Here is a 20,203-nt window from a genome sequence, read left to right as displayed (position 1 = left end):
GTGTATGTATGCCACCCTCTCCCCAAAATCTGTTTCCAATTAGCTAGTTCTTAAAAACCTAGATAAGTCTATAGGAAGGACTCTGTGCTTGGAGAATGAAAGAAGGGATAGGATAGGCCAGAAACTGTGAGATACTTTTATGATTGACTCAAGAAAGAGAACACTTTTGGTCAAAAACAAAAGATGGTGGCAGTGGACAGGAAGCAGGTAAACTAATATCTGAGTACTTTATAGAAAAGAAAGTAATGCCAAGTGTTGAACTTTGTCAAGAAGTTTACTTGCTCCTCCAAGAGTCTTGCTGACACCTCAGCAAATTAGTTTCCATCTTTATTCCTTCTTTAAGGTCCCAGCTTCCTAAGGGAACTACCCGTATGTGTAGTAATCTATGATTTGCTTTCTGTTACTTTTTCTATTAAATTTCTTACAAATAGAGGAAGCAGATTATTTCATTGAATTTACAAACCATTGTTTTTATATATAAAGTCTAAAATTTAATCTTTGTTGTTTACTGAAAAATATTAAATAAAAATAGTATACCTTAAAATAGGACACATGAAATTAAAATATATGTTAGATTTTATTTAATTCGTTCCATTCAGAAAAGCAGGTTCTTAAGAAGTTATGTATATAAAAGATTAAAACAGAAAAGGGTCATTTTACTTTCTATTAGTTAAATTATTCATTAATTCTTATCTTGTTGAGTAGAAATAGAATAATTTATTGGAAAGTTAAGCAAGACTCGCATTGTTTCTACTACTTAATTATTGGTAAACTTCCTCTTATATTTACCATTTTAATGTTGAGGAACTAGCTTTTCTAAAATTATTGAATTGGCATGCATAGACTGGAAATGGGAAGGAAAGAAAATACATGGCAGTAATGGTTTAGATATATCATCATAAAATTGTTTGTCCCCCAATCACTGTATTGCAAATGTGGTCTATTTTCTTGTTGTTAAATAGTTTTACAGATTTTGACCAATTTGTATAACTTATGTATTAGCTTTATTTTGTGTGTAATTTCTTTTTTTGTTGTTTTGTTTTGTTACGTTTACCTTGATCTTATGGCTGAAGCTTTGGAAAGTTTATTATTCCTGTCATATTTCTATGTTTGTACAGTCATTGTCTTTAGCAGAAAGGAGTCATTGATGCTTAAAGATGACTCTTGCCTTTGTCAGTGCCAGCCACGACCTTCTATTCAGAGTCTGGATATGCTAACAATAAAACTATACAACTCTGAGTTTAAAACTTACACAGATCCTTGTTATTTTATAGTATCCTTTGAGTCCCCTTCCATGTCCACATTATTGGTATGTAATACTCTTTAGCTGGTGGCTTAATTATCATTTCATTTAATTAACCTTTGCTCTTTATGCTGTGGAAGTAATTAGTGTCACTTGATAAAAATTGAGTATGTGTTTTCACAGAATTTCATGTATCTCTTAAATTTTGTCTGAGATGTTCTATAGCAGGCACCCATCTTTTCTATATTCCCTTTTACAAATGTATTTAAAGTAACACATAAGCCTCATTTATTAATCATTTAAGACAACTCAGTCCTAAAACAAATAAATTGTGGTCTGATTATTTTCATTAGGGTAGGATCATCAAAATAAATTTCTATTATACATTATAAATGAAAGTATGATTTCCCCCAAGTCCTTCATCCCCACCATCCTACTTTTTATCTCTGAAATTGACTACTGTAGGCACCTCATATAAGTGGAATCATAACAGTATTTGTCCTTTTGTGATTGGCTCATTTATTTAACATAATGTCAGGTTCCTCCATTTTTTACCATGGGCTGAATAATATTCCATTGTGTGTATATACCACATCTTGCCTATTTATTCATTCTTTGATAGACACTTGAGTTGCTTTCACCTTCTGGGTATTGCAAATAATGCTGCTATGAACATGGGTGTACAGATACTTGAGACCCTGCTATTAGTCGCCAATTTAAAAAAAAACTTTTCATGAAATTATTTGCAGTTTCATAAGTAGTTTTATATTACCAGATTTCGTAGGTTAATAGTAGCCTTTGTCTTGGATTGGGTTTCATAGGAATTCTATCTGCTGTTCTACAGTGTTGATTGCAAAGAAAATGCTTGGAAAATAGCCCACAGGTAACTGGTGATGTTGGAGAGATGGTAACAAAGTTTGTTTTTATAACATATGCTCCAAACCTGCAGAATCTTTCTTAAGATTCTGCAGAATTTTAATAAGAATTCTCTAAGAACGAACAAAAAATTGTGTATTTTTACATTTGATATCTGTGTTTGTAAAGCTTTGGGTTCACTTGAAATTGTGCCTAGAGTGTGGTCTACAGTAGGTACCCATTGTCCCTCTACATTGTTTTTTAAAACTTTTAAAAATATATATTGATCACTTGATGTAGGAAGTACAGATTAATTAAAAGAATAAATTAGGATTCTACTAACTGGATTAGTAATTAGTAGATTCTACTTTGGAAACAGACTTCCTTTTCCTTGCTTTTTATTACTTATCCCTTCAATTGGCAATTCCCTATGAAAGAGCCTGGGGAATGGTGGCTAGTTATTGGAGAATTTGGGACATTTATCTTACAACACATCACATTCTCATCTAAATTACAGAGGGCTTAGAAGAAAATTTTTGAAGAGAGGTTCTAACCTTAGTAGAATGTTGTCTTTGTGACATCTCAAGTTTTCTCAAGCAAGAATGAAAAAAGTCAACTATTTGTATTTTACCATAGAAAAAAGCTCAGAAAATATTAGGAAAGTATACTCCGTTAGGAGTCAAGGATGAAAAAGACTGGTTCTCAAAACAGAAAAGGGAAAAATGGCTGGATTGAGAGATCTTCAACTCTCAACTTTTTCTGGAGACTGATTAGAAGGTGAAAATAATGGAGCCAAAGCTTCAGAAGGTACATTAAGGAGCACAGTGAATTCTTTTGTTGTTAATCATTACTGATCCTTTCTCACTTTAACTTTTCCTTTGCAATTTTCATAAGAGTGGATCCACTCATTTGTATTCAGATTTTAGAAGAGATTTTATTAGGATGAATTATCACGTCATTTAGGTTAGTTTTGATATTTGATATGGTTTGATTTAGTTTGATGGTTTTAGTTAGGAATATCTAAATAATTGGTAGAAACCAGTTTTATTAACTTAAACAGTTATTTGACTTGCTTCATTTTCTAAGGCTTATCCATAAGAGCTGAATTCTTCATATTTTTATGTAGGCAGTACAAAACAAGAAAGCTGTGGGAGTTGTCTTAGAAGTAGCAGTGGATGGGGATGAAGATGGAGAGATCTAGATAATGTCCTATTCTAAAGTCTTCAAAGTTATATTTTGTTCCTGAAATTCTGCAATGTATGTATATAGGGCATTGTATGAAGCAGTGATGAAGATGTTCTGAAGTAACTTGTTTTCTACAGGTTTCTGAGACAAGGATATAGCCAGTTCCACATAAATGCATATGCCACTTACTGAATTGTACTCTCTGCTATATACCATACCAAAAAAAAAAAAGGTATCCTTTTGGATTTATATCTTTGACTTTCTTCTCTCCATAGGTATGGATGAACGAGGAAGTACAACATCTTGGGGAACAAGTGGTCAACCAAGTCCCTCCTACGACTCATCTAGAGTAAGTTTGCTCATCAGCCCTTGATTAAAATTGTAAAGATGATTTGGCATATAAGTAAGTTCTTTTATATATGCACTCTGTTTCTTAAGAGAAATGAAGATTAACTTATTTTCATTGGAATATAGTAGAATACCCAGTACCTTCATGGTAAGATTGAGTTCTTTCATTAACTGTCGTATATTGATAGTTTATCTCGTACAATGAAGGAAATGTTCTTGGTGTTATTTCTACACCTGAATTACCTACAGTACACTTTGCTAAAATTGGAAGAGCCTCACTATGTATTCTCCATGCACAGCTAGTTTTTCTATGTCTACTTATTTGTTTTGAGAGATGGCGCAATGGCTTTCAGAGTACAAGTTTCCAGTCTTCTCTCTTTTATTCTTGCTCTGGTGGTCATCAGCTGTTTATATCAGGGGTTCTATAGCCCTGTCTCCTGGAAGCATGTCAAAACAGACATATCAGAAGACATTTCTTGGTTGGCAGTTAAGGAAAAATAGGACCAGCTAATGTACTACACACTGAAAGGTCAAAAGGTTAGAGCCTTTTCTAACAATAAACAAACAAAAAATCCCCCAAAACTTATAAAAATTAGACTGAGAGTTTGAAAATTAGACCAAAGAATTGGCAATAAAATTAAACATTGTGTTCCCAGATGCCCCAGTAAATTAATTGGTGAGGTTAAGATACCTTTTCCAAAAGATCGTACTTTGAACGATTAACGAACTATTGATTTCTCTCAGAATTAACTAAGAGAAGGTAGAAAAACATAAAATTTGTAGGTACTTAACCCTAGAAGCAAATTGGTGTAAGTAGAAGGAAAATGGAGTAAGTATGTGATTAGAGTTCATAGTCTTCATATGGGTTGCACTGTTTTGCATTGAAAAAAGCTTAGTTAAAGTTCTTATTAAAGTCTGTGGTTTTGCTATCATATTTGGCAGTAAATTATGTTTAATTTGTTTTAAATACCATGGTAAGAACTAGGATATTCATTGGAATCCAAAAGGATATAGAGTGACTGTTAAAGTTTTAGTGTTTCTTTTCAGGAGTCAGTGCTGAGAAAGCTAGGTTGTAGTGTAAAAAGCACTATCCTGAATATCACAAGACTTGGATTTATTATTGACTTTACTGTGTACTTGCCATTTAATCTTGGACGCCTTATTTTATTTTGGGGATAGTTCAACTGTTTAATGTCTATATCTCCTTCCACCCTTAAAAGTTTTTGATTCTTTGAGTAATATTGTGAATAGGAAAAGTAGGTTTCCTATTTAGATTTTGAAGTAGGGATTTTACATAGTGGAGAACATAATACTATTCATTACTACTGGATTATTTTCTTTCAGAGGCTTGAGTTAGTGTAAAATAACAAGTCATTTCTTAAAATGTATTAAATGGTGTCTTTGTACCTTATCTTATGTTTACTGCCCTTCCAAGCTTTCAGTTTTTTTCTACTTGAGTACTAAATAGGATTTTAGGAGAAGAGAACATAATAATGTATCTAGACATTTACACGTTTCATGATCCTGAAATCTATAGATGAACTTCAAAGCAAATCTTATTTTTCTTTTTTGCTATTTCATCTATGTGTCAAATGTGAAGTGCCATTTTTCACTCTTAATTTATTTTTTTGAGTGTATGTTGTATGCAGTGAAAAGTTAAATTGACTTTATAGTAAACTAGTTTTCTATTTTAAAAAAACAAGATTAATCTAGAGATTAGTCTCCAGGATGAATATATGTATTCATTTCTATTTGTCTTATGAAATATCAGGTAGAGTGGTGATCTAATGCTACCCTTTAATTTTGTCCTCATTGAAATCCACTCTACCATCCTCCTTCTATCCTAGTAATGATTTTGAGTCTAAAATGGTTTAGTGAGCTAGTTAAGAAGTTATGTTTTACTTAAAATTTCAAACCACTGTTTCTCTTCTGAATTCCTCTCACCAGCGAAGACACTTATGGATCCTTGAAGCTACCCTCAGCATTCCTTTATAGGAATATTATCAGCTTTTGAGGGGATTTTATTGTTAAACATTATTCACCATCTTCACCCTTTTTTCAGAAAGTGTAGATAGATATAATTTTGTTAATAAGAATCTCAGTTGACCAAAGTACTTCATTCTCCTGAGTATTGATATTGGCTAAAAACCAGTTCGACACATTGTAGTAAAATTAAGTCAATATAAGCTTTAATAGAATTGCAGGTACTTTAATAGAAGTTATGTGAAGTTTATTTAGACTTTACCATATTGTATAAATAGTACATTTCTATCACAGCAAATTACATCATTTAAAAAAATAACTTGACTTTACATTAATAATAGAAAAATCTTTTAATTTTTTAAAGTTTGAAAACATTTAGTAGGCCATTAAAAGATATTTAAAAACTGCAAGATGAGTAGTTTGGTGGAGATGTAAAACATATGCTTTTAATTTACATGTATTCAACTATCTGAGTTGCTGTGCTCCTCCTCCTCTGCCCCCACTCAAAACTATAAGGGAGAAAACAATTTTTTGCAGTACTGTAAAATCATATTTGACACATGAACTCTATTAATAGTATATATTGCTATTTTACTGTATAAGATTGACTATGCAAAATTATACAGATCAAACTTTTTATTTAACAACTTTTCAAGGGGAATTTTTTCTATGTTTACTTTTTGCCTAATAGTTTCTGACTTTAATTCTAATGAAGATACCATTTGCTTTAGTAACCTCGATGTATAAAGGGAGCTCTTCACCAAAGTCTGTGGGTTAAGAGGTCACAAAGTTCTCATCATTGTGTTAGTCTTATACCTTTTCTCTCAGAAGTAAGAAAAATCACTCCAGCAGAGCTCCTATCTGGTGGGTCTGCCCTGTTTTTCCCAAATCCACCAGAGAAGTTGCCTCACAGTGTAGGTGGTTGGTTGAGTTTCTGGTTATCGGAATTACCCACAGCACATCATTCAGTGCAGAGTTTTTGTTAGGCAGACACTGAAATAAGCACAATACCTAACAGTGGTTATAGAAGAAATGGTTAGCATTCTTGGAAAATGTGGAGATGACACAGAACATATTTGAGATATTCAGAAAGAAGTAATACAGTATTTATGATGTGAACCTCAGACCTCTCTTTCTTTGTTAGAGTGCAGGTTTCTGCACTGTTGACCTGCTGCCCCAAAACACACAAATAAACAAAAGCATCATCATGCAGTGAACAGCACTTCTAATTTCAGAAATATGTGAAAGTGTTGATTAAAGTTAAATCACCACACATTGAAAGAAACAATTAAAATCTCAGACTTAGACATGGACAAGCAGTATAGTTACAGAGTTTGTCCCATACCACCTGTATTTTTTTATCCTTTCCTTCCAACAAATGTTTTCTCTATTTGACATTGTATCAGACATAAAGGCCAGAGAATATCATGATGTTGCTTATTTACTATAGTATTAATGATTTATTCCAGTTTCAGATTTTTTTCCTTTGCAGAAGGCAGTGTGGTTTAAGGGCACAGACTGGAGCCAGACTTTGGGTATGAATCCCAGCTCTGGCACTTAACTGCCTTTGTGATTCTGGACAATTTACTTAAACTCACTGTATCTCAGATTACTCATGTGAAATGGGGTTAATAATGAATACTTTAGAAGGTTATTGTGAGGATTAAATGAGATAATATATGTAAAGTGCTATATAAGTATTGGCTTTATTTCTGTGTGTATCAAAATTCATGTTAGATCTAAGTGTAACGAATAAGAATTATTTGGTAATTCAATGATGCTTAATATACTTTTACTTCGTTCAGATATAAATAAAATTGATTTTCCCTTTCAATTGTTTCTTTCTTGGGAAAGCAGAAGTTTCTGACAAACTTTGATATAAAAGTTTTAGTCCTTCTACTACTATGCTTTAAACATATGACTGATCTATATGTGTTTGCTGAATATAATCAAATTGGGGAAGAATCATTAAATTTACTAGATTAGTTGTGTTTGGTGATCAAGGGAGCAAAAAACAAAGTTGATTTAAGATGGCGAAGCTTGAAGTAGATGGTGGTGCTATTAATAGCTATAGACCTTTCTTCTATGCTTAAAAATTATTGTCCTGATTAATAATACCATTATTTAAGATCACAGCTTCTGGAGAGTTGTACTGTGTGACCTTGGACAAATTACTTAACCTCTTTGTTCCTCAGGTTTCTTTTCCTTAAAATTATGATAATTTTACACAAACCATATAGGGTTTTAGTTTAGATGAAATGTAATAATAGCTATGAAGTATTTCATTTATTAATACAATAAATGAAAGGTACTGTTACTATTAATAATACCATTATTATCTCCAAATATCTAATATTTCATTGTGCATTTTAATGGACATATTTCCTGCTGTACATATTCTTTTTCTGAAATGTTGTCTTATCCTTTTAGTTCATGGAAATTCCTAGAGGCTAGTTATCTTGGATTTCCTGCCTCTTAGCTCTGCTACCTGAGCTGGGTTAAATTCACAGTACTAAAGGACCACTGGGGTTTGTACCTTGTTCTAGTTATGATGGGGCTCACAGGAGAGAGGAGAAATCTTCTTATTGACCCTCTTTCCTAATACAGAGTTTTTCATTTTTTAATTGAAAAGGTAAATGTGTTCACTGGTAGGTTACCACTAATAGAAATTATATTTATAGGCACCATCAGTGACCAGGATTTAGCATTTTAATCATGAGCATTTTTCAGGTGTATATAATCTGTGGTGGTAGTTATTTTTGGAAAAGAAGTAACATTCAATCAAATAGAGTTTGAGTGCTTATTTTTTCTGATTACTAAATTTCCACCATAGTTTTCCCTTCTCTTAATAATGTGATTTGCAGAATGAAACAATCATGTCCATGTTGCTCTTCCTTCCTTCCCCATTTGCAGTATCATAAGAATTTTCAAAACTAGAAGGTATATTAATTATTTACGTCAAATTTTTTTTTCATAGATGAGAAAGTTTAAGATTAGGCTTAGTTGTGATGTATGCTTTTGATACACAATATACATGAGGTTTGGCCAGATAGTCTACCTAGTTAATGACAGACTCTGGCCTGGAACTTAGATATTCTGAATTTTATGCTAGTAATTTTTAACCCCCTTACCCAACTCAAAGAAGAACTCTTAAATTTTCTGCCATATACTGAGGGAATGGGAGAAGAGAGAAGAGAAAGGTAAAAGAGAAGAAGATCTGCAGTTGATATCCCCAAAGGGGACATGAGACATGATATGATTTTTTAAATTTTTGCTTAGTAAGTACAATGTATTATAAGGCAGGAGAGCATAGAATTTTAGAGTTTGAATATTGAAATCAAGCTGTCTGAGTTCTATTTTTGGCACTCTTACTTCCTAGCTGTATGACTGTGGGCATGTTACTTCTCTTTGCTTCAAACTTTTTTTTCTTTTCCTTTTTTCGTAAGGAGGTTTGGGTACTAAGAATAGCTACCTTGCTAATGTTCTGGACTTAGGCTTATTAGTGGAGAAGGGGAAAACCAGTTGTTTGGTAATGAGTTGGCTTTAAAATACTTGGTTTAGCTGTTGTATGTGACTCAGCACAAAAAAATTTCAGGGACTTTTTATTAATGGATAAATAGGTATGTTTTGAGGTTTTTAATTTTAATACATACTATGACTGCTGCACAATGAAGGGATATGAGGGTTCAGTTTATTTAAAAAGCACTAGCAGTGGTCATTTCTCAGACCACTTGTCAGGAATATGCATGAATGGCAGCCTGATAAACCAGGTCAGGTAGCAAATGAAGATATGAGAATATAGGGATTCAGGAGTTTCTCTAGCCTTCTGAGAGTCATATACAAACTATAGATCGGGTACCTAGGGTAAGGGAAATAAAAATAAAATAAAAGTTCAACTAGAGTAAACATACAGCTTTAGCTTATCTGGAAATGAAAATGAGTCCAAAAGGTTATCTGGATAAGTTTAATGTTACTTCTCTAGGAACTGCTGGACCATTTCTGCCAGATGTCTAAAGGGATCTTTAATTTTGCTCAGTCCTTTCTCCATTCTTAGCAGGTATTCAGTATCTTTTCATTCATGTGGAAGAGATTGGCTAAGGGACACTCTATAGTTTGATGGATAGTGAATTGGAGACCGGGTAATCAAGCCTTAGTTCCCCTCATATGCTATCTATAAAAATACACAGAGGTCATTCTGACCCCAGGGAGGGTTACACTGGATGGAGTTTTGGGAGAACATGGTATGTATTTCATATATTTTACAGTAGAGGCCTTGGGAATATCTAGGGGTAAAGAGAACCTGTAGTTTGCTTCTACCATCAAAACAGTAACATGAGAGCCACCATTATAAATAAGGATGGTAACATTGCCTGCCTGCTTTTAAGTAGTTTGTAATTTACTGTAGTCCCCAAGTTTAAGAAGCTGACATTTGTAAATGCACTTAGTTTCTGAAATGTAAGACGCGAATAAGTGTATGTCTTAGAGATTAGGAAATATGGTTAGAAATACGACTCATATTTACCTAAAGAATTAAATTAATTATAAAACTTTAACTCTTTTAAGGCTACAAATAATTAATTACCAACTTAATTTCATTGATAACCGTGGGATTATAGGAAGGGAGAGATTACTTTGGGTGGTTAGAAAAGACTTAATAGAAGAGGAAATGTTTGAGTAAAATATTATAGTACAGAAAGTATTTGTATGAGTAAGGTTGAAAGGAAGACGACTTTCTGGAAATGTGGAATTGTGGGACCATAATACAGAGGCTCCCAAATCACAAAATTTAGTAACTAGGGAATCAGCTTGCTTTGTAGTTGAATAGTGTGATAAGGCAGATAACCTTTCTATAGAAGAAATATAGTCTATCCTTTGAGAAGTAGAAAGCCAATTAAAAATAGACTTTTATACAAGGAATGACACAAAGAGTTTTATAAAGATCAATATATTGTGGTATGAAGGATGGAACCAAAGTAAAAGAGTGACAAGAAATAGGATGATCTGGTAAGATATTACTACACAGGCCCACTTGTGATGAAATAAGACTTAGACTAGGATGGTAGGATCAAGATCACAAAATAATAGAAAGAAGGGAGATTAAACAAAGGGGAAAAAACTGGCACACTTGGTGACTGGGGAAGATATAAAATCATAGACTTACTCCCCCCACAGAATGATGACTTCTGAATTAAACTCCATATGTTTTATTTAGGCTTTGATAAGTTAGCTGTGGTTATGTTATATAAGTACCAGATTGTCCGATTTTGATAATTTTGCTTATAAATAGGAAATCTAGTTATATAAATAAAAATTAAATAAAATAGTTTTTACTTTATTGTCCCCCGTTTGTCAGTATTGATGGCTAATAAAGATTAGTGTTACTTTCTCTTCTTTAGAGTAGTTATTTTCTTTCTCTAGATTGTTTATTGTTTGCCATTTTTACTTTTGAAGGGGAAGTGGTGTAGGTTTGTAACTACTAGGAGTTCAAATGCAATAATTAGAAAGGACACACAAATTTTGAAATAGTATTTTATGCCTCTTGATCTCAGGTGCAAAACACGAGATGAAGCAGTTAAATAGCAAAGCAAGACAGGAGGGACAGAATTAAAGTAAGTGCTTTCTATATATTGCATTTATGTTCCCATTAATCTCTGTTTTGTTATGTAACTGCTCCTTCTGAATATTCCGAATGTGAAGAAAACTATGGGTAAGAGAAGGGTATATTCTTAGGTTAGCTTTAAATAAACCCATGAGGAAAATGTTTTTTACTTTTGGTCGTATTCAAAACAACAGCTGCCTATAAAATATAATTCTAATTTTCTTAGATAAGAAAATAATTGAGTTAAAATGATATAAGCTCCTTTAAATCTCTTGCCAACAGATATTTAAAATGAAAGCAGTCATATACCTATCAGATTGTCTATTTTTCCATTTTAAGCCAGTCAAACCTTTAGTTTTTTCAAGTGTAGCCATTATTCCAGGGACAATGCCTGTTGAGATGTTCTAGTCTAACATAGATCTTTTGGAAAGAGCCTTTATGTCAGTTTCTCACCTCACTGTGATTTTCACTTAACTTTGTATGCCTCTGAAATAGCATCTTCATCAGAATTGATCTTTATAATTCTCCTTTTTTTAAATCTTCTCATTGTTTAGCCTTTAAATTTAACAAGAAGTCAAAACATTAATCTTTGAATCTCTCTTATGTCTGTTTTTGTAATGGTCCAGGTCTTACTTTCTGATACCTTTATATTTGTTTCCTATAAATTTAGATATTTCTTATTCATGAGAATATAATAAAGGATAAATTCTGGCTGAATACATTTTTAGATCTGCATAGCCTATTTTTATTAATAACAATAATCATAACCAGCATTTTTCACAATGTAGTTTAAAAGCTTTTACGTGTTGTCTATCCCAAGCTTTACACTAGCTCACCAAAGAAGTCATTTTTAAAATCTTGTCCACCATTTTAGAGGTTGAGAAAATTGAGGTTCAGAGAAAACTTACCAGATATAAAAATCTAAGACTAGTGTATGACTCTAAATTACTGTCCCTTTCTATCAATATCACACTTGCCAAAGTAGAAAAAGACCCCAAAATTGTTGTTATTTCTACTTGTCCAGGACTTTAAAGACAGATACTCTAAAAGTTGTAAGATGATGTGATGACCATCATTATTTCTTATCAAAATATTATTCACATTTTACATGTAAAAAATCCCATAAGTCATGGAATGAATCAAATAAGTTTGCTTCCTAGTTTCATCACTATATTTGACCTTGGAAAAGATAAAATACTTAATTTCTGAGCCTCAGAAATTTCTCATCTGCAAAGAGATTTATCTCATAAGAAATGCATAAGAATTAAATAGAGGAAGTTTTACAAAGCATTTAGCACAATATCTGGAATTTATTAAATAGTCTGTAAGTGTTCTTCTTTTTATATCCAGTCTCGTGAAAAGTATATAGATCCATTCTGATACAAAACTATAATAGGAATTTTGGAAGTCTTAGATGCTCCTTAGGGAGGAAGCTGTTTTGAATTCCTAGAGTATGGCCTGAACAAGATGAGGACCTATTACAGTTTTTAAATACTCATCAATAGGTTCTATAAATCATAAAAAGTAAATTATGTTTACAAAATTAAAACTATTGAAAAAGTTTATTGCAGTACAGATTTGGAGATTTAAGGATTTTGCGGGAAAATAGGTATCCCAGATTCTTACGAATGTAGATTCTAAAATCTAGAATTTAATAGGCTATAGTTACTTAAATTTGTTTTAAAGGATATCTACATTACAAGGTAGTTATGAGACCTAAATGAGATTATGTGTCAGAGACTTAACATGATCAATTAATTTTAGTTCCTTTTGTAGTGTACTGTTATTGCTATGTATTCTAACATTTTTATTCTTGAGTATAACAAGTTTGGAAGGTTTTCCTTCAACATACTGAACTGACACTTAATCTTTTGTGCTTTAAGTGAAATAATTATCTGAATGTGGTTTTACATTATAAACAAAGTGCTATTTTTTGCATGGAGCATACCATATTCTTGGTGTTTAATATGGGAAATTATTTAGTGATTAAGCAACAAAGTATCAGCTGTCCTGAACCAAATATCTTCTCTGCATTGGTGATACCATTACATCTCATTGAGTTCATGTTTTTCTGAGTTCGTGCTCTGTAAAAATTATTCTTGATTTCTCACTAACCCTACCTTACTCTTAGATCACTTTTCCTCAGTATCTTTTTTCCCAGTTTCGAATCTTGCAGTTATCTCTCCAACTTTGTATTCTTGTTTGTAGTCTGTTCACATTTTTCTTCCACTTCTTTCATTCATGAAGCATTAAGATTCCACTATTTTCTAGTCCTGGGATTATTTGGGCAAACAAAAATGATTAGTCTACATACCCTGGTGAATTGTTTCCTCTTTTTTTCCTTATCAGTATGTCCAGAGGCTTATCTATTTTACTAACATTCTCAAAAAACTTGTTTTTGGTTTCATTGGCTTTTTCCTATTTTTTTTAATATGTTTGATTTCTACTCTTACCTTTACTTTGAATTTAATTTGCTTTGTATTTTCTAGTTTGTTAAGGTGGAAATTGAGGTCATTGATTTGAGACCTTTCATCTTTTCTGACAGACGTTTTAATACTATAAATTGTCCTCTCACCATAGTGTTATCTGCATTCCATATTTTGCTATGTTGTGTTTTCATTTCATTCAAAATACTTTATACTTCATAATTTTCCTACAGATTTTCCCTTGACCCATGAATTATTTACAAATGCATTAATTTTGAAACATTTGGGGGATTCTCTAGAGGTATTTTTTTTATTACTGATATTTAATTAAATTCTGTGATTAGAGAACATGCTTTATTTTAGTTCTCTTTGTAGATCTATATTTCTGTCTGGTATTATTTTCCTTTTGACTGAAGGACTTTCTTTAACACTCCTCATTGTGTAGGTCTAGTGCTGATGAAGTTTTACATCTTCCATGTTTCTGAAATATTCTTTATTTTTTTTAGTAGGTATGGAGTTCTAGGTTGAAATATCTTCCCTTTCACTGCTCTGCCCCCCTCAGCAGTCATAGGATTCACTTTGTTTCCCCTTTCTCAAAGATTACTGTCCTGAACTGCCCATATCCAATGTCTCAAAACTGTTTAATATGTTTTGTTTAGATTTTTGATTATTTCAACTTTGGTGGTTAACCCGGTCTCTGTTATTCCATCCTGTCTGTAAGTGGAAGTGGAAATGAAATTCTTAGCCACGCTGATCTGATAGGGACCATGTATTTGATTCATCAATGAAATCCCTAGGAGTAGCTCATTACGAGTGAATGGAGAAATGAAGTCTGCAGTATTCGCTTTTCCTGCACAATACTGAAAGTGCCAGCTTATTTAAGAGATCCTTGGAATTTTTATACCCATTTGATATTGTGCAATTGCTTTCCTTGCTACAAATTTATCCCCAAAATTCGTCTATGGGTATTTTATAATCGGAAGCCAAAAATGTGTCCTTTATTATAGTAAGGTTAGATTTTGCCATTGAATAACTGTGTGATCTTAGCCATGCCCCTTGACTTTCCTGAATCTTTCTTCCCCATTTTTAAATGACGTCTCTGTCTTAAATAGTTTTCAGCCAGGAACTCCAGATTCTGACTTGGTATTGGTAATGAGAGTTCATGATTTATTTTAAAATGTAGTAAATACAGTTGACCTTTGAACAATGTGGGCTTTAACTGCACAGGTCCACTTATGCCCCTCATCCACCATGTTGTTCAAGGGTCAACTGTACTCTAATTCAGCAGTTTACCTAGTATGTTCCAGGGACCTTGGATTACCCCAAGGTGCTCTTAGACTGTTTGCAAGGTCAAAACTACTTTCATGATACTATTAAGACCATATTTGCCATTTCAGTCTTATTCTTTCCTGAGTGTGCTGTGGAATTTCCAAATACTACATAATATGTGATGATGCTTTGCTCTGACAGTTCTTGTGTTTTTAAAATTTCTCAGGATTAATTTCTAACATGGTAAATATCAGTGGATATGTCCCACATAAACAATAACTCTTTGGATTCTCAATATTTATTAAGACAAAATTTTTTTATACAAAAGGTCCTGAGACCATAGGAGTTCTGAGACCTTGAAAATACTGACCTAATGGAAATTATTCACTATTTAAGTGTGTACTCTATTGCCATATATCTTGGTGCTGGAGATAAAAAACAATTAGTGGCTAACATTAAGTTATCTGCTGTTGTAGTTCCAAGTTTAAATCAGTTCTCTACCACTCTATGACTTTGGGAAAGTTATTTAAATTCTCTAAGACAAAATTTCCTCACCTGTGAGATGGGGAAAATATAGTATCTGTATATAGTTTAAATGAACTGATATAATACATAAAAGCCCTTAATACAGTGCTGGCATGTATTATATCACTTAATTTATTTAGTGAGCACTCCATGAAAGTTAGCAATGATGATTATGATGCCACAGAGGTTTGCTTATTGACATTTTTGTTTTCCAGTGATCAACATGTTTCATTCTGCTTTAGGGCATTCTTAGTAAATATTTATGCTATTTCTTTGCCTATCTGGCAATGCTCATTCTGCTTTGATGTTCCTGTTTGAAGCTGTGCTATTATATTGCCATCTTCTAAACTATTGATACGCAACCCAAGAGTTTAACTTGGAAGTTGGCAGTCCGGTTTAGGCTTTTTTAAAAATTTCACTGGTTGTGCCATCTTGTCCCTTAGACTAATAGAGAGTTTAATAATACTAACATAGAGTAATGGTGTGGAACAGTGGGAAGCTTCTTGCTGGCACTTGATAATTCAGTTTGAGTCTGTTTTGTAATCTTGGTTACTCTGAGCTTTAGTATTTTAATATGTAAAATGAGACCAGTCTTTACTACGTTTGCCTGTTAGTTTTAGAATCCTCTGTGAATTAATATGAGGTATATGGCATTCTTATGCCAGCTCTGCCAGTCCCTTACTTCCACATTTTTAGCAGGACACTCAACTGATATGTCTTCATCTGTATGGTAGGTAAAATGCATGTCCTCAGGCATTAAAATCCTCCCATTCTCTGTAACACCTGGATTCAGTAATATATATATTTTTGCTTTTCCTGCTTTAATAAATGTATGTTTTCCTGTGATACCTAGAGATGTTTTGATTTCTCCATGTAAAGAATGAACTTTAAATGGCTAAAATACAGAAACATTTCTGCTTATAAACTCTCAAACACAACAAAAACTACAGGCTGGAGCAAAAGAGCATCAACTCTGATTGCTTCTAACAGATGGCATTAGCAGTTACTTTGATATGTTTGTGAAGATGGATGGGCTCAAGTTAGAACTGAACCTGTGTGAACTTTTTTAGGTGATCCTCTGGAATCTCATGTTCAAAAGTATTTCATGCCCTTGTGCTAAGCAGTATTTATGTATCTGTCATATTTTCTGAGGATCCTTTCCCCCTCTAAAAGATTTTGATTCTCCCTCTCCACTAACCCATAACAATTCAAAAATTGTTCTTTAGTCTGGGTTTATAGTAATTCCGTGAAGCTATCCTTAGCATTCATAAATAAAAACTTACTTGGAGAAGTTATTCATCTTTTCAAGAAAAACTTAAGCATTTACTTACATGCAAAAGTTCTGTGCTGGTCTCTTTTGGGATCATAAAAGAAAAAGTAAAATGTTCTTGCCCTTTTGGAATTTCTGGATCTGAATGACAGAATCCATTTCTCTGTTAAGAAAATTCTATTATATGTTAGCATCTGACCTCTTAATGGATAACATAACTTTAACATATTGAATATTAGGTAGCTTTTTCATATGTAGACCTGATTCATTAACAGTGAGCATTATTCATTTTTTATTCATTCATTAAATTAACAGATTTTATTAGTCATGTACTATGAGCACATTAATGTGCTTGTCACTATTGATAAAGTAACAAATGTTATAGACAAAGCCCGTTTCAGGTAATAGACTATTGTGTTAACCCACCTGTCTTTTTCATAGATGTATTTAACTGAGAGATAATTACATTCAAGAATTTGTTTAAAAAGTATACCTTATTTTCTAGACATTTATTTTGGTATTTATCATAGGAGTAAATAAAAAATGCAACAAGACTTTTATTTCTTTTTTAAACTTCATTTTTTATTTCTATTTATCTTTATTTCCATTTTACTTCATTTTGAGGTGTGACCACTCATTTATATCCAGGTCTTGTCCAGAGCTTTCTGGTGGCTTATGGCTTTTGTCTTATTCTACTGGTTTTGACCATTTAAAAGCTATAGGATTTCAATAGTTATGAAATCTTGTGGCTTTTTGAATACCAATATTTCTGTGGTTACTTCTTTCATCTAGTTAGATAAGCTAGTACCTTATCAGCCTTTTTTTTCTGCTAGTTATTGGGTGTTCTATGGAAAAACCGATTGAACCTTTTTAATATCTAAAGCCCTGCAGCATTTAAAAGATTTAGCAGCTAAAATCTCCCGACTGCGATTTATTGAGCACCAGCTATGTATGTGCCGACCATTGTTTTGAGGATGTAATTGTGGAAGAAGCAGACACAGTTCCTGCTTTCTCAGAATGTGTAAGACATAAAAATCTCTAACTGAGGTTATTAGCATTTATTGTGTGCTTACTATATGCCAGGTACTTTTCCAGTTGCTACATATTTTAACTCAATTAATGCTTACAACAACTTATAAGATGACGATAGTATTGTTATTATCCCTAGTTTATAGATAAGGAAACCGAGGCAAGAAAGATTACATTGCCCCAAGTCACATAGCTAGTGTATGATAAAGATGGAATTTATATCTGCCAGTCTGGCTATAAATTCCAGATTTATCCAGTATACTGTACTGTGCAATTATAACAGATAATTATGGTATAATTTAAATGGATAATTAAATAGGTAATTTCAGTAAGTATGAGCAGTGATCTGATGGAAATGCTGTCTGCTGTAGGAGCTCAGAATGATTTCACCCAATATGCTAGGGTCAAGGAAAGCTCTTCTGAGGCAGTATATCTATCGAATGAGCTCCCCTACTTCTTTTTAACTACTGAAAAGAATTAGAAAGAATATTTTAAAATAGCAATAGACAGTGGCTTTCATGCACAGAAATAGCAACATAGGTTAGAAAAATCATGAGTCTGTTCTCAACTTGAGAAGGCTCTCTGGTAATCGTACCTTATTTGTTAGTTGGATGAAATAAATTGTTAAATTAGCTATTTAAAAAATTAAAGGAAAAGTTTTTGTGTTTTTGAGGAGGCAAACCAGGGAAGAAAACTATTATGTAAATAATACTAGATGCTTTTGTCATATTGTATCAGGGATTAACATTTCTAAATTCTGTACCATGAAATGAGCATAGAGAAAAATACAAAATGCATTATATAGAACACATTTAATAATGTAAAAGCTTTTATGAAGTATTATATATTCATAGATAGGATTATTTAAGATATACAAATTAAATTGTAATTTAGACAGATTTTAAGACAGAATTAAACAGTTTTTGTGATCTATGTATCAAATGATTTTATCAGTTATTAATCTTTTGAGAGCATTTCATTTTTATTGTAAGACAGGAACAGTAATTTTTTAGGGTGTATTTGGAAATATTTTTGTGGTTAGTAGCATACTATCGCGAAAAAGCTACTATGATGGATGGTTCTGGTAGTATTGCTCTATTCTTCATAGTATATAGCGTTTATTATCTCTCATGTATAAAACTTGTTTTTATTATAGGTTATTTTCATGGTAAAAACATTTTACAGATTCAAGATCTTAATTAAGAGTCCAGGGGGTCAGGTTTGACTACTTTTATTAGTATAGTAATGCTCTACCAATTTAAAGTATGCACCATGATTGTCCTATATTTAATGATCTCACTGGTTTACTTCCTGTATATTCCAAAATTGAAATAGCATTCATTATTCAGTAGTATTGGCTGATTTATTTAGTCTCTATCTTAACAGTAGCTTCCTTGGTTTTTGTCCTTTCTCATCACTCCAACGCCTCCCGCAGGCCAGTCACCTTCCCTTTGTTTTCTCCAGCCGTTTGATATTCTAGCAGGTCACACTCACTGCATTATTCTGCTTCCTTCCCTGCTATTCTGTCAGCCCCATATTGTATTATGTTATGGAATTTTTTCCTTTTGCCTTTTCTACTTATGGGCATCCATGCTTATTCCCTAACTCTATGTGGTACTTAAAGAGTCAGCTGTTTAAACTTCAGGGTTTTTCTTTTTTTTTCCATTTATTTGCATTAAAGTTGTATTCGACATGTCTCGTACTTAATACTGCTTGGATGAATACATACCTACATATGTAAAAATATTTTGTTATTCTTATTACTTTAGATCTTTTGTTAACTGTGGGATTTCTTCCTAATTGGTATTTACCTGGAAACTTCTGGTGTTTAATATGGTTCAGGGGTGTGTAGGGGTGGAGAGGGACCTGGCTATGACCTTTCTAGATTTGAGTTTTAACTCTCTTACATGTGAAAAAGATCTCGATTTCCAGATTGTGCAAGTTCTTCCTACTAGAAGTGTGGTACGTGGACCAGTAGCATCAGTATCACCTGTATGTTAGAACTGCAGAATCTCAGGCCCAACTCAGCACCTTATACTTCTTAATCTGTATTTTAACAAGACCTCTAGTAAATTGATGTGAACACTAAAGTTGGCAAAGCACTGTTCTAGGTATCAGCTAGTGGACACATTAGCATGCTAACTGATAGATATCTGTATTTTTCTAGAACTGATCTTGAATATGAGACCTGTAGTGATGTTATTTAAACATTTGTAAATTATTTTATAAATACTCATCATGGTTTACTAAAAGTTATATCCTGGGTGGGTATCACCACCACTGTGTGGAATGGAGGAAATGACAAAATTAATCTCAAACAGTAGCCAAGCCCAGTCTTTTAAGTAAGGATTTGGTGTATATTAGATCTAAAACTATGACAAACATTTATAAGTTTGGTTTCTTTATTTCTTCTCCAGTATCAGTTTGCATCTGTAGATGAAGAACTATCTCTTTCTTGCCTCTTGGACTAT

General features: G+C 32.8%; 1 protein-coding gene across 5 annotated transcripts in view; it reads left to right on the top strand.

The window, feature by feature from the left end:
* TCF12 (transcription factor 12) overlaps positions 1-20,203 on the top strand; it is a 292,040-nt gene that overhangs the window by 105,030 nt on the left and 166,807 nt on the right. For 4 of the 5 annotated variants that reach the window (XM_025038866.1, XM_006920328.3, XM_006920329.3 and 1 more), the window contains one exon: positions 3,559-3,632. In XM_025038866.1, coding sequence (XP_024894634.1) covers positions 3,559-3,632 — 74 coding nt within the window. Of the gene's footprint in view, positions 1-3,558; positions 3,633-11,163; positions 11,224-20,203 lie in introns of all 5 variants that reach the window. The other variant, XM_025038865.1, reaches the window with a different exon arrangement.

The sequence above is a fragment of the Pteropus alecto genome, unplaced genomic scaffold (assembly GCF_000325575.1).
Source record: "Pteropus alecto unplaced genomic scaffold, ASM32557v1 scaffold86, whole genome shotgun sequence".
NCBI lineage: Eukaryota > Metazoa > Chordata > Mammalia > Chiroptera > Pteropodidae > Pteropus > Pteropus alecto.
The sequence above is the reverse complement of the archived record's forward strand: the minus strand, read 5'-3'. Positions and strand labels throughout refer to the sequence as shown.